Here is a 13,666-nt window from a genome sequence, read left to right as displayed (position 1 = left end):
AAAGAGAAAAGGATGTGTTGTTTCAATGGGTACTTATTGAAAGTGATGAAAGCTAAAGTATTCATCAATATGGACGTCACTGGTGATGAGATAATGCACAAGAAAACTGTTTCAGTATAATCATAATGCAAGATAGTAATTTTCAACAGTCTGTGTTATTAGTGTTGGGTAACAGGGCTCCCACATGTACAGTGTTAAAGGATGACACATATCGATTAGATTTCTCATTTTATGACTTAATGAATTGATTCCAGCACATCATTAACAGCCCCCCTTCTACTGCTCCCTACACATATGTCTTAATTAGCCGCTCATTGCCTGTTTAATTACAAGAAAACAGCTGACAGCTGCCAAGTTGCTTGATAATGGCAGCCATTACGGAAGCCGGGCTAGAATTGCCGGTGACAAGCAGCACTCTTTAATAATCCTGTGATTTATGGTCCAAACCCTTGTACTTGCACATATCATTAAATACCTCTCTGCCCGGAGTAATTAACAATCATTAAAGAAACATTTCAGCAGTTTATACTTCAGTGTTTTTTCTCTACTAGGCAGCCTGTGTGAGAACGAGAGAGAGGCACTCTGAGGAGAAGCCTGTCTCTGTGTAACACGAGGAAAACAGCAAAGGTGCTGCTGCCTGTCGGAGGAATACTAATGACTCGCTTGGTGACAAGCGCAAGAACAAGAACACACTAGAAGCACAAAATAAATTCCCCTCCCCATGAATGTTTGGTGTATATGAAACAGTTCAAAAGCTAGCTTCAATAAAAGTGGCATACTGTAACAAACAAACAACAATTCACTATAATTCAAAGCACTTCTTTTGATGATTTCATTTCAAGAATAAGCTGCAACCGAAGCAGAAACATTGAAGTATGTCCCTGAGAGCAAGAAGCCGTGCAAGGCAGAGCAGTCACTTGATAATAGTGGATTTCTGTGATGTCCTCTCTGTGGCTTGACCACTTTAACAGGGATGCTCTCTGTGTTCACAACTTTGTAGTTTCTCGCAAAACCATTCCAAAAGTTATAGAACAGGTTCAAAATGTGTTCATTTGTAAGTTTCCCCAGACTTTCTGCTTCCTGTCTCTTTCCTTCCCCTGTAACTCCCACGGTTGTGGTGCTTCCTGCTTACCTTACAGCCTTCACATGTGATCACACCATAATGGATGCCTGATGATTTGTCTCCACAGATCTTGCAGGGAATTATTTCGATTTGAGCTGGAGAGAATAAAAGAAAATAAAAATGTTGCTGTCACATGTTACAGTACAATACCATTACCATGGATGCCTATTGGTACATGAAAGTGTACTGATCTTCAAAAACATTTCATCCAATTACTTTGAATCCTCACTTTCACACATTACATTTATTTTTACTGAATCGTGCATGAAAGAGGCCATTTTGAGTTTTCACTGAGCCATCAGCCAACCACTCTAACAATGTTGATTTACACTGCAGGAACAAATTATATGAGGAACCCTCAAAGCTACCAACAAACCCTATTTCATTATACAGTTGTAATCCTAGCCCTAGTAAATGAGAAAGACTATCATTCATCCACATAACCGCAATTATTCCCCAGTGGATAACAATACTTAATGTTGCCTCTTTAACTGCAAAACCCTCTAAACCACAGCAGTAAACCCTGAGTAAATTCAGTATGCAACAATACAATTCCCACTTGGCTAGTGCATTGCTCTGTATAAGGCCCAAAGAGGTAGGAGGGGAGGCAAAAGATGTTGTTGGTTGAGACAGTAGTAAAGTGCAGTAGAGTTTAGTGGGGGTGATAGTGTTCAGCTGTTGACAGGCCTGATCCATCCCAGCCTCCTGTACAAAAGCAGAGCAGCAGACCAAAGGGCAGCGGAACACAAAGAGGCATCTGAGACGCAGAACTCCCAGCCTGTCCTACAGCTCTCATGCTTTATCACTGCAGCCTGACACTCGTTATCTGCCTCAACATAAGATCTCTATCTATAACCCAGGTCTCCTCCTCGTCTCCAACATCTCAGACTGCCGTGGTAACTGCACACCGTAGTACCAGAAAAAACATAATATCCATAATATACACAGAAAGAAAATAGTGGTTTCTTCTTACTGCACAGATAAACAATGAGAGCAAAGACCACTAACATTTCTGCCTAATCTAAGTAGTGCTGACAATAAGTGCATCTAAAACATATAACGTCACGGCACCCCGATGCTAACACAAGGTTCCCAATAATAGTCAGGAAAACCGACTCCATTCATGACAACATTCTACAGCTGTCTACACGCCACACCTAGTAATCTTCAAGAGCAGGGTCATATTTGCCCAGGGAATGTAGGCTCACCTACTTACACTGTACCACTATACGCAGACCATTCCTACATTCAAGAAAAACTCTAGAAACCTGTTCTGTTAGCACTGAGGAACTCTAAAGAAGTGTTTCCCAATCCTGGTCCTGGGGACCCAAAGGGGTGCATGTTTTAGTTTTTTCCCTAGCACTCCCTAAGAATGCCAAATTTTAGGAAGAAACCTAGAGAGGACCCAGGCTCAGAGGGGTGACCAGTCCTCTTCTGGCTGTGCTGGGTGAACATATTAAGAGTACAAATTGGAATAATTAAACTTAGTCCAGGTCGGAAGCATGACCAGATGGACAAGGACAGGGACAACACGGGGGAGGGTGAGGTGTCAGCACAGTGCCAGCTGAAATCATCAGGTATCTAAGTTCAAAACGGGAGAAGACTGGGAAAATTCTGAAAATGCATTCCTCATATCAACAAGGATTTATAGTGGGGAAGGAGAACTGACCCTACTCCCCCAGCACAATAATATAGCAGCGTAAGACCTTGGGACTGAGACAGGGGGGTCCCCCTATCTGGGGGAGGCTGCGGACAGGGCCCAACAGGCAGGAAATCAATCCACCTACATTGCCAAGCATCAACCAAAGGGACACCCACCAACCGCAACCACCCTGAATGAGGGCCGAGTATTGCCAGAAGAGCACAGCCCAATTGCACAAGTGCGCAATAAAGAAACAACAACAAGTCAGTGACCCCGCCCCTGAGAGGCATTGGAGGGAGGGCATCCCAGTGGAGATGGGAGCCCATCTGGCAAGACAGCAAGGGTGGACAGTATCAAGCCTTTCTGGTCACCTTCACGCCCCTGGGCCAGGCTACACCTAATCATAGACCATGCTGTAGAGATGAATCTTTAGTAGACACTTGAAAGTTTGCATATCTAACCTTAATTATCATTCCACAGTAGTGGAGCTCTATGAGAAAAGGCCCTGCCTCCGGCTGTTTGTTTAGAAATTCTATGTACAATAAAAAGGCCTGCATCTTGCGATCTTAGGTTACGTGTAGGTATGTATGGCTGGATCATTTCAGCGATCCAAGTAAGTAGGAGCAAGTCCATGTATTGATTTATAGGTTAACAATAAAACCTTAAAACCAGCCCTAACCCTAACAGGCAGCCAGTGTAAAGAGGCTAGTACAGGAGTAATGTGTTAAAAAATGTTTGTTCTAGTTAGGACTGTGGGTACTTTGGTACAATGGTGGCCAATGCACTTAGCCTGCCAAGATATTATCAATTAACAATTAATTTCAGCATTGTGTCCAGTCAGATGTTTTGGTTCTGTCAGTATGGTCAGTGCACTGCATTGTTTGTTTATGTCTTCTCCCTTCATGAACATTAATGGTGCAGTGTGTTGCGACTCCTTTAGAATGTTCAGCCTCGTTACTTACATCATTTGTTCTGATATGCACTCACAAGTGGAGCGTGCTGTAATTAAGGCTGGCTTGGGTTGAGGTGAAGAAACTGGGCTGTGTTGTTGGGCCCTGGCCGCTGGGTGGCAGTGCAGGGCTGTCACTATGACTGTTTGTATCTGTCTTCTACTGTGCCCAGCTCCCTGCTTCCAGCCTCCTCTCTTGCACAGGATCCAGGCCCTGAGCTCCAGGCTTAGGCTGATGCACGTCTCCCCCAACCCCCACCCCCAAGCATAGCTGTTAGATGCCTTCATCTCCCCTAAGGTGGCAGGGCTGGCTGGATGCTAGCTCAGGCCTGACAGAGGCTATGCCACATCAGGTGAAGGCAGTGGGAGTGGAAACGGCAGGGGGCTGGACCGGTCTAGGATGGGCACGCACTCGCACACACACACACACACACACACACACACACACACACACACACACACACACACACACACACAAGAGCATGGCTCACAAAGCCCTGTGTGCAGCAGCAAGGCCCTCAATGTGTACAGCCTCACCAGCTTACACCTTCTTACTCCACTACTACACAATCCTATGAATGCTCTGTGCACTCAACAGTAAAGCAGTGTTTGTCTCCTGTCAGTCTAGGGTAGGCTTTGTGGTGTGCATCTAAATCTATGGTCATTTTCAATTTGAAATAAGCTGCTTTAGGTAGAGAGGCATGAAAGATTATTGCTGAAAATGTACATTATGAATATCAGATCAGCTACTCCATCAGTTCAAGTCAATCGCTGACCAAGCTGCCTTCTCATTCAGACTGCCTTCTCCCGTCTGCCTATGAGAGTCTGACAGATGTCCACATGAGTCCCACCGTGTCTTAAATGGACAACTTACCGCTGGCTCCCAGTGTGGAATAAATCAAAACAAATAGTCAAACATAAAGGCTCTGCGCTTAAGTACTTCAGATCTGGGAGTCAATATCAATTGACACAAGCCACGGTGTTAAGCCTGTTAACTGCCTCTCGTGTGAGGTGGGAAGCTGCTTGGTCTATGTTTGGGCTTGACCGACGCTGTGCACTGCTACTGATCCTCACGGCACCTGTCTGCCTCTCTGCCTGCCTGTCTTCAGTGCTCCCTCCCTGCCAGCCTGCCTCTACGCTTGCCTGCCAGGCAGCCCTGTCTGCTCTGTTTAAGACATCAAAGCTAGGCACAGTGCGATGGGCAGCCTTGCTAAAGCCCATCTCAGCAGCCTCTCGTTCCTCACAGCACTGTGAGATCGCCTCCACACCCAGGCCACATCAAAGAGGGGGGACCTGCTGAGGCACAAAGATAATGTGCTGTGAATCACACGGCAGCATTCACACTGTCACAAAATACCCATCTACAGAAAGAATGAAAAGAGTAATGACTAAGAGCCTGGGTGGAAGATCAAAACCTGGTCTGGACAGGTTGCAGCTTTTATAATGGATAGTGCATGGCGAGAGGACTGTGTAGTAGCCTAGCTTCAAGTAAAAGAGAAGCCCAGCTCTGCCATAGGCACAGCATGTTAGAGGGGCTCTGCGTGTTGGTCACTGTGCAGTTTCAGGACACTGATTCTCATCACATGAAGTCCCTTTAGAGAATGGGGATACTGTGTCACTCAGATCACAAGGAACAATGGGAGAGGCCAAGCCCCCTGTGTGTCCCCCATGCCTTCACCATGTACCAAAACGCCCTGAGATCAAACACTGCACATACTAAACCCCAGGAAATGAAGTGAAACATGTTTACCAAATGGGAAAAAAGGTTTCACTATATCCATGCTAACTGCTTACTGGGACCATCTTATAGCATACTGTGTTCTGTAGCTAGGGCTTTCTTGCTGACATAAGAACTACAAAGACAGTTGTTGTCAGAGTAAGCATTTTCCCCTGTGCCTCAAAAATATGCTAGCTTTATTTCTACATGAGAGCATCTTTTAGCAGCAAAGTGTGGTGTTGACAAAATATATTGTAGGAATATCAATTATTTAAAAAGGTTGATCCTTTAATGGAGAATTTAAGATGTGAATTCTTGAGATTACACAGCATCTTATTGGCTATAGGGTTGTTATGGACAGTTTAGTAGCTCAGGTGCTCCATAGCAGCTGAGGTAAAAACACACATTAAAAAGCTTTTATTTCTTAATGATAAGCATGTTCAAAATGGCATTTGTCATCTGTGATCCTAGGACTCACTCAAGCAAGCAAAGCAATATTTTATATGCATTATAATTGGAAAAGTGCAGCAATATATGAAGGACATCGCAAATATTGACATTAACAAGCCTCTACAGAGGCTCTCCTAGTTATTTCCAGTGCAAACTCCTTTTTCCTGAACCACTGGATTTACTGGCATAACCTTTAGAGGATTAGGATGATCCCTTACACAAACAGAGGCTGAAAGCTTAACCCAACTGGGCTATGGCACAGTGATTTGAGCTATATTTTATCATGAACTACTACACCTACTACAAGGGTGTTACATGTGAAGTCACAAACATACCAAATGTTGAAGTGATGGAAAAACTGATAGACTGATGCATAGTGTCTTCATCTACCCTTGTAGTATCCACCCAGCTGTGGTGTGCATTCCAAAATGATTACATGAATAACTCTTTTTAAATGTGCACCTTGTGGTAAAAGAGGAGAAAGTGAGTGTTTGTTGACAGCTGACGGTAAGCTAATGACGCAATCCGGCAGGCTCATGTTGGAGATTATGTAAGTGAATGGACAGCAGTGCTGTGTCTGTTTACACAGCAGCATCATGGTCAGATCAACAATGGCTCGAGAATCCAACAGACATGAACAAAACAGTTTAATAACATTTCCTACTAAACATTTTGCATCGCAAACAACAGAACATTTAGCAAATGACACATGACTAACAGCCAGGGCTACAATACAGGAATATGTCACGACAATCTCTGAGTTGGTAGCAATTACAAAATACTGTTGGTAGAGTGGGTAAAAAAAACATGAAATGTAATTGATTACCATGAAAATCCGATAGACAATCTAACAAGCGCTTAGTTAATTAGTTCATGCCTCTTTTTATACGTTAAGGCACTGCTGTCATGTTGCCTGACAGAACAGAATGAGCACCCTTTTATTTCCGAGAGCACAGCAGAAGAAAGGTTGTTTGAATGTCAGTGGCAAAGGGTGACAGGGGTACGGAGCACAGGCAGAATAGAATACACGTGTCATTTGTTCGGGGATTGGACCTGTTGGCTTGTTACCACGAGGCTGACATTTCTACCTCAGCACAGCTCAGAGACATCACATACAGATATTCGCCAGAAGAGGAACCCAAGAACCAACTGAAGTCATTAGCGGTATTTACACCATCACGTAGGGCCATGCACAGACCTTTCGGGGCGGGGAGCTCAAAATGTAGAAGGGATGGAGCAGGGTGGGAGGGTCAGTGATCCATCCACCCTGCTGTTTATGTCATCCAGCCAGAACAAATGATGATCACGTCGGCTTAACAGAGTATTATCAAGTGTTAATCAAATGTTATGCTTGCTGTTGATATTTAAATGAGTTTGCAGCGTAGTAGCCACACACAGCGACTAAAGAGTGACATCATGGTTGCAAGGCTCGCACAATATCCATAAGGGGCATGATGGAAAAATGTGCATCAGGATGCACAGGTGTGGGCGAGCTGTACAAGACAGGAGCAAGCCAGGCACATAGGACGAGGTGTGGCAAAGATGCTGATGTCATAACATGTTGCGGGTAGTTGGCTCTGAATAAAAACAAAAATGTTGCCTAAAATATTTTTGGGATGGAATTTTGCAACCACCCAAAAATAACATTTTGGAGACAGGAAGGTCAAAGATGCATGTGATCTGCACAGGTAGAGCCTCACCAGTGCACCTGCTTACCATGATGACTAAAATAGAGGGGGGAAAAAGATAAATGTCTTCATGCTGCGTCCTGCTAATTCATCAACCGCAAGCCTCACTTGAGATAAGTGGCCATGTTGAAGGAGATATTCTATAGTAGTTTTTGGAAATAATAAATATTTAACATTTGCACCTGTTGCTAACAAAGCATGTGACAAATAAAATGGGATTTGATATTACTTTGCCAAAGCCCAGGTGTGGACAACTCATGCATATGACTGTTTATTTATTCAATAGTCAATATTTTATATTTCAGCATCACCCTGTGTACCACAGTAGAACATCTCTAACTCTGTACTTACAAGACAGCCTTATTGAAATGCATTCTGGCACCCTCAACACACAGGGAACAGGAGGGGAAGAGTATTCCCAAAACACAGCACCACCCATCTTTCCATATGTATTTCTCCGCCAGAGGAGAAAGTAATTTAGGCACTAATTTATGTGTTGTTTAGGCAAAGATTGACGAGCTTCCTGACTGGGAGTCTCTGTTACACTCTGGGGAAACAACAAAAGCCTAGGTTAACCGAGCAGACAAGCACCCTGAAGATGAGCATGTGAGGCGGAGCTCTCCTCACGTCCCTGTCATGACCTGCCCACTTCACCTGAGGTTCTCCCTCTGATCAGTGACAGGTGAAGCTGTGCTTCGGTGCAGGGGACTCTAGTGCCACAGGGCACACCACCTCTTTTTCTGTCACTCCCTGAGTCCCAGTCTTTGAGGGCACACCACGTTCTGTTCTGATACCACAACACATATAATCTGCTCAGCTCCGGATCCCAGTTAGTCATAGTAATCTGTGAGAGCTGAGCAGCAAACATCCACCATTTTCAACTAATAGAGTGAAATGGAAAATAAATCAATTAACCTTCATTTAAAATATGAATGGTTTTAGAAAACCCAGCATTTATGTGCTTAGTTAAAAAAAATATATATATATATAGAAAACTAAATGGCTTTTACATTTTGTATTCAGAATGAATGACACTGGACTTAACTCATAATCACTGAAGCTGAAATCACAATTCAGAATTATAGAGAAGGAATTTCTGATCTACTGCTTCTTGAACTGAGAAGTCTTGTTAATGGCTTGATTAAGAGCCAATATGTCTGTAAAGTGGCAGAGAAATAAGAAAGATGCTTGAGCCTCAATTAGACAGGAGGCTCAAGCAATGGGGCAATTAAAGAAAGTAGCATTTTCTAAAGATAAAAAGTTTTTTAACTGATCCACACAATAAATAGTACAGTATCAAAGAGAATTTTTTTTTTTCTAAATTGATTACAAATATAAAACTGAAAATTAATGATTGCATAAGTATTCACCCCTTTAGTCAATAATATCTTGAAAGATCTCTTTGTATTTTAATCTTTCCCTTAAACCTTAACTCACCAGTCCCTCCCACTGAGAAGCATCCCCAAAGCATAATGCTGCCACCACCATGCTTTACATTAGGGATGGTGTTTTCAAAATGTGGTGTGGGGGGTTAGACTTTTGCTGAACATGGCACTTAGCATTTAGGCCAAAAAGCAACGTCAACTTGATTTTGTTGACTAGGTGAGGTATTGCGTGTCATGCCTATATTGTCAACTTTACAAAATAGTTTGCAGAACAGAATGCGTAAAGTCCTGGAACTCAGTACCTGCACAGACAAAACAACTTTCTCAATAGAGCAATGGATAGTAATGTTTCTGAAACTATGTGTTTACAATCCAAGTAAAGCATTGGATTGTATTGTATTATAATATGAATTGTGAGATTGGCACATCACTGAACATCTATGACTGTATTAACTGTATGAAGTCTATTTATGTAATGTTCTTTTAAATGTATATAGTTCTGTCTTTGCACTTTACTTGCTTACTGAGGTTTTGTGTAATGTTATATGTTTTGTTTGTGGAGCTGTCACATCTGGGCCGACGCACAGCGACTCTCCCACTCAGCAGATCAACCTCACCGGTCTTCTAGTCGCCAGCCATCCCGTCATGTCTTGTCAAATGCCCTGTTCTGTCATCAGCTCCCCGGACACTCACTCTCCAACGCCCTTCCCGTGATCACCGGATAACCATGCACACCTGTTTCCTATCACTCACCCTTCCTGTAACACCGCCTTTCATTTGTATTTCATGCAGCCTTAGTCAAGTCCAGTCTAAATGTGAATCCAATGGAATCAGCTACGTTTTTGTTCTAGGTTGGCCTACATGCCTTTTTCTTTATGGACTCATTTGTTACAGTATGTTACAGTTTGTTATGATTATTTCAGTTCACCTGCACTTGTTTCCGGACCCGTTCCTTGCAGACCTTTAAATCCAATTCCTATTCCTATCCCTTCAGCGATGCCCAGCCACCACACTGGCATGGGAATACACAGAGACATACACAGGGACAAAATGAAAACTGTACAGAATGAAACTTTCAATATGCAGTATCTATTACAGAGAAGAACCTCTGCATAAGAACAAAGGGGACTGTTCCATTGCTCAAGGGAATTCTCCACTGCCACACCATACCACATCCTTTCTTCCATAATTGCTGTATTAGTAGGCATTTCTGTGAGTCCTGACCACTGCTATGCTTTATTCAATGATGCTTATAAGAGTAGGTTATACACATGACGACATGGAGCAGACTGACATCCGCACAACGTGTGTTTGTATGTGTCTAAAGGGGAAATAAAAATCCTGTCTACTGGGACCCATGCACAGCAGCTGGTGAGTGAGCGACTACTGTCCCCCAAGTGGGGCGGAGGTTATGGACGAGGTCCAGCCCCAAGCTGATGCCCAGGGTCAGTGGGTCAGGGGCACTGAGCCAGAACACACATGGAGAGCAGGCAGGGAGAATACTTCAGCTGACAGTAATTGTCCTTATGTGCTCTTCTTAGGAAAACATGCTTTCACACATAACACTGATTATCACAGACTGGCTCCAGATAGCAATCATCACCTTGAATTCAGTTGTCTGAGAGAAAACTCTGCATGAACCAGAAGTAATAGAAGGGATCCGTGTTTTCATTGTAAAGGATAATAATGAATACTAGATTATAGCCAGGAGTATAGGGCAATTATATTGTACAGCTAAACGTTTATATATCGTCTATAATCAAAACAATGGTAATCCCCATATATATGACCAGGGATTTTTTTCCCACTAACACTTAACTGAAGCCTTAACATAACAGGATTTCTCAGACATAGCCTCCTTGTGTGTCAAAACATTCCTCAGACCGGAGTTTCCACATGATATCACAGTCCCTTCTTATATCTGTTAACATAACATGTATTGTGCACCACAGAAAGATGGACCTCAAGGCCAACTGTCTTTCCATTGCAAATGTATGGAGGCAGCAGACAATAATTAAGACCTGTTTTATAAATAACTAATTTTGACACTACAGTAAATATTGGGAAAAAAAACGAATTGGAATTTGGTTTATCTCTGCTGCAGAAGTGGTTGCTTTTTATTTTTAGAGATGTTTTAAAAAAAAAGAATCCATGCATTTACAATGGATGCTATATACATACAGTACTGTTTATATACACAGTACATGCTTGAGCCTCCATTAGATAACAGTTAAAACTTGTTGTAGGCTGACGAGTGACATTACACTTCCTCTGGCTCTCCGTTTGAAGGTCTTGTGTTCTCATCAGTTCGGAAAGAGAAGGCAAGGACAGGCAAGATGAATGACATCAACAGCCAGACGATACTTCTAGGGATGTGTGATTGAGACAAATGGGGCTTGTTACATTAGCAGGGATACTAAATCCTATCCCCTGTAGATCCAGGGGAGATAAAGCTGAAACTAGAGGCCCCCAACCTTTGTAGAGATCAGCAGTGTCATGACACCTCAGAAAGAGGGCTTATTCATACACTGGATCCAGTCATTATCTCACAGCTTTTTCACCTGGCAGTTTTGTCTTCCACCATGCAAGCGATACCTTGACTTGGTTTTCTTTGGAAATGTAGAGAAACAAATGGATTGTAGGTAAGAACGACAGACATTTACTGTCCAATTAACAAAAGCTGCCACTATTAGTAGTGTAACTGGGAATATTTCCATCACATATCATTTATATTTAATTATACTAAATGTGAATAATGATTACTCCAAACACCTGATGGTCACCATGGTAAATATAAACTTTTTATAAGTAAATTCTGGATGATTAAAGCCAAATGAATGACTGTGAATGTGAATGGCTTGATTAAGTATAATTGTAGAAACGACTGTTATAATGCAATTCAAAGTAAGAATCATAATCATACACACCTTTAGTCCCGGGTATGCAAATAAATGGCTATTTATTTTCTCCACTGACTTTTGAGGAACTGCACCAAATCAGGAGTTCCATGCTCTTTCCCTGTTGAGCCAGGCTTTATGCAGCACATTCCAGGATGACAGGGGGGTATGAGAGGTAGTCTGCTGCCATGCAGAGTTCACAGACTGCTTACAGCGTGTGAGGCAGTCCCCCTACACCGCTGTTTTTATAGGCCTATAAACACTGGCCTGGTTTTGTTAAACATGGCAGGATTAAGCAGCCATGCACAAAGCATACTTCTCCCTTAGCTTGCAGAAGGGGGCCAGAGCAAAGCACTCTCTGACTAGCTTCCTCCTACCTTTGGGTGAACCTGCTTCAGTGACTATTGGTGAATGTGCTGTGGAGCTTAATCTCAGGAAAATAAAGAAGTGCCAAGATTAATGATTGCATAAACATATCCCAAAGCCCTGGAGTAATAATCAGCTCTATAGCCCATTCTGCTCCAATGCAAAGGCTCTTAAGAGTCAGGTGACAGGCAGTGAATCCCTCCCTTTTCACCCCACCACTGTCTCGTCTTAACCAGGAAGCTGCCCTGCTTTGTTGCTTCATCAACACCAGGAAGCAGTCAATACTTTCCACTGGAGAGGCAGGAGATGTTGTACAGGATACTCCAAGAGAGAACTACTGAGCCAGAGCTGGAGACAGACAGGGTGTACTACAGAGAACTACTGAGCCAGAGCTGGAGACAGACAGGGACTTCCACAGTATTACAGAGAACTACTGAGCCAGAGCTGGAGACAGACAGGGTTTACTACAGAGAACTACTGAGCCAGAGCTGGAGACAGACAGGGACTTCCACAGTACTACAGAGAACTACTGAACCAGAGCTGGAGACAGACAGGGACTTCCACAGTATTACAGAGAACTACTGAGCCAGAGCTGGAGACAGACAGGGACTTCCACAGTATTACAGGGAACTACTGAGCCAGAGCTGGAGACAGACAGGGACTTCCACAGTATTACAGGGAACTACTGAGCCAGAGCTGGAGACAGACAGGGACTTCCACAGTATTACAGAGAACTATTGAGCCAGAGCTGGAGACAGACAGGGACTTCCACAGTATTACAGGGAACTACTGAGCCAGAGCTGGAGACAGACAGGGACTTCCACATTATTACAGAGAACTACTGAACCAGAGCTGGAGACAGACAGGGACTTCCACAGTATTACAGAGAACTACTGAGCCAGAGCTGGAGACAGACAGGGTGTGTCTCTCCTCTCCTCTCCCTCTTACTAGGGCCTGACAAGGCCACAGCGATCAATCTCAGGCCCTCAGAACAAGGCACACCGCAGACACCTGTCACAACCACTAATGAAGATAGGATGGTTTGTCATAAAGCCGCCTCTTGAACACAGTTCTGAATGTTCTGTCAACCTGTTCTTCATTAAAAGTTACCATGAAACAGGAACTTTAAGACCTGGGCAGAAATGGTTTAGTTGTTGTGAAGAAAGTACAGCAATAAATCATGAGTCCAAACCAAACAAGGCCATTAAAATGCCATTAGGACCATGCTCCTATCCCTATGCCCGCATATCCCGGTCATCTCAATGCAGTGCACGCAACCTCTCAGCTGCTTTCTCCTAAACAAGCCAGTCACTGCTAAGGCCTGGTACAGTGTAGCAGGGAATCCGGCGTCAGGTCTGACGCAGAACAGGAGAAAGATGGAGTGACAGATAAGTGAGCAGGGAAGCCAGGGTCCAGAACAGGGTAGGGGAAATGGGGACATGGAACTTG

At 43.5% G+C, this 13,666-nt stretch overlaps 1 protein-coding gene across 2 annotated transcripts in view; it reads right to left on the bottom strand.

Annotated features, from left to right (window-relative positions):
• roraa (RAR-related orphan receptor A, paralog a) overlaps positions 1-13,666 on the bottom strand; it is a 300,817-nt gene that overhangs the window by 17,022 nt on the left and 270,129 nt on the right. For both annotated transcript variants that reach the window (XM_020040555.2, XM_010883848.3), the window contains one exon: positions 1,133-1,218. In XM_020040555.2, the coding sequence (XP_019896114.1) occupies positions 1,133-1,218 (86 nt within the window). The remainder of the gene's footprint in view (positions 1-1,132; positions 1,219-13,666) is intronic.

Source organism: Esox lucius, chromosome 19 (assembly GCF_011004845.1).
Source record: "Esox lucius isolate fEsoLuc1 chromosome 19, fEsoLuc1.pri, whole genome shotgun sequence".
Lineage (NCBI taxonomy): Eukaryota > Metazoa > Chordata > Actinopteri > Esociformes > Esocidae > Esox > Esox lucius.
The sequence above is the reverse complement of the archived record's forward strand: the minus strand, read 5'-3'. Positions and strand labels throughout refer to the sequence as shown.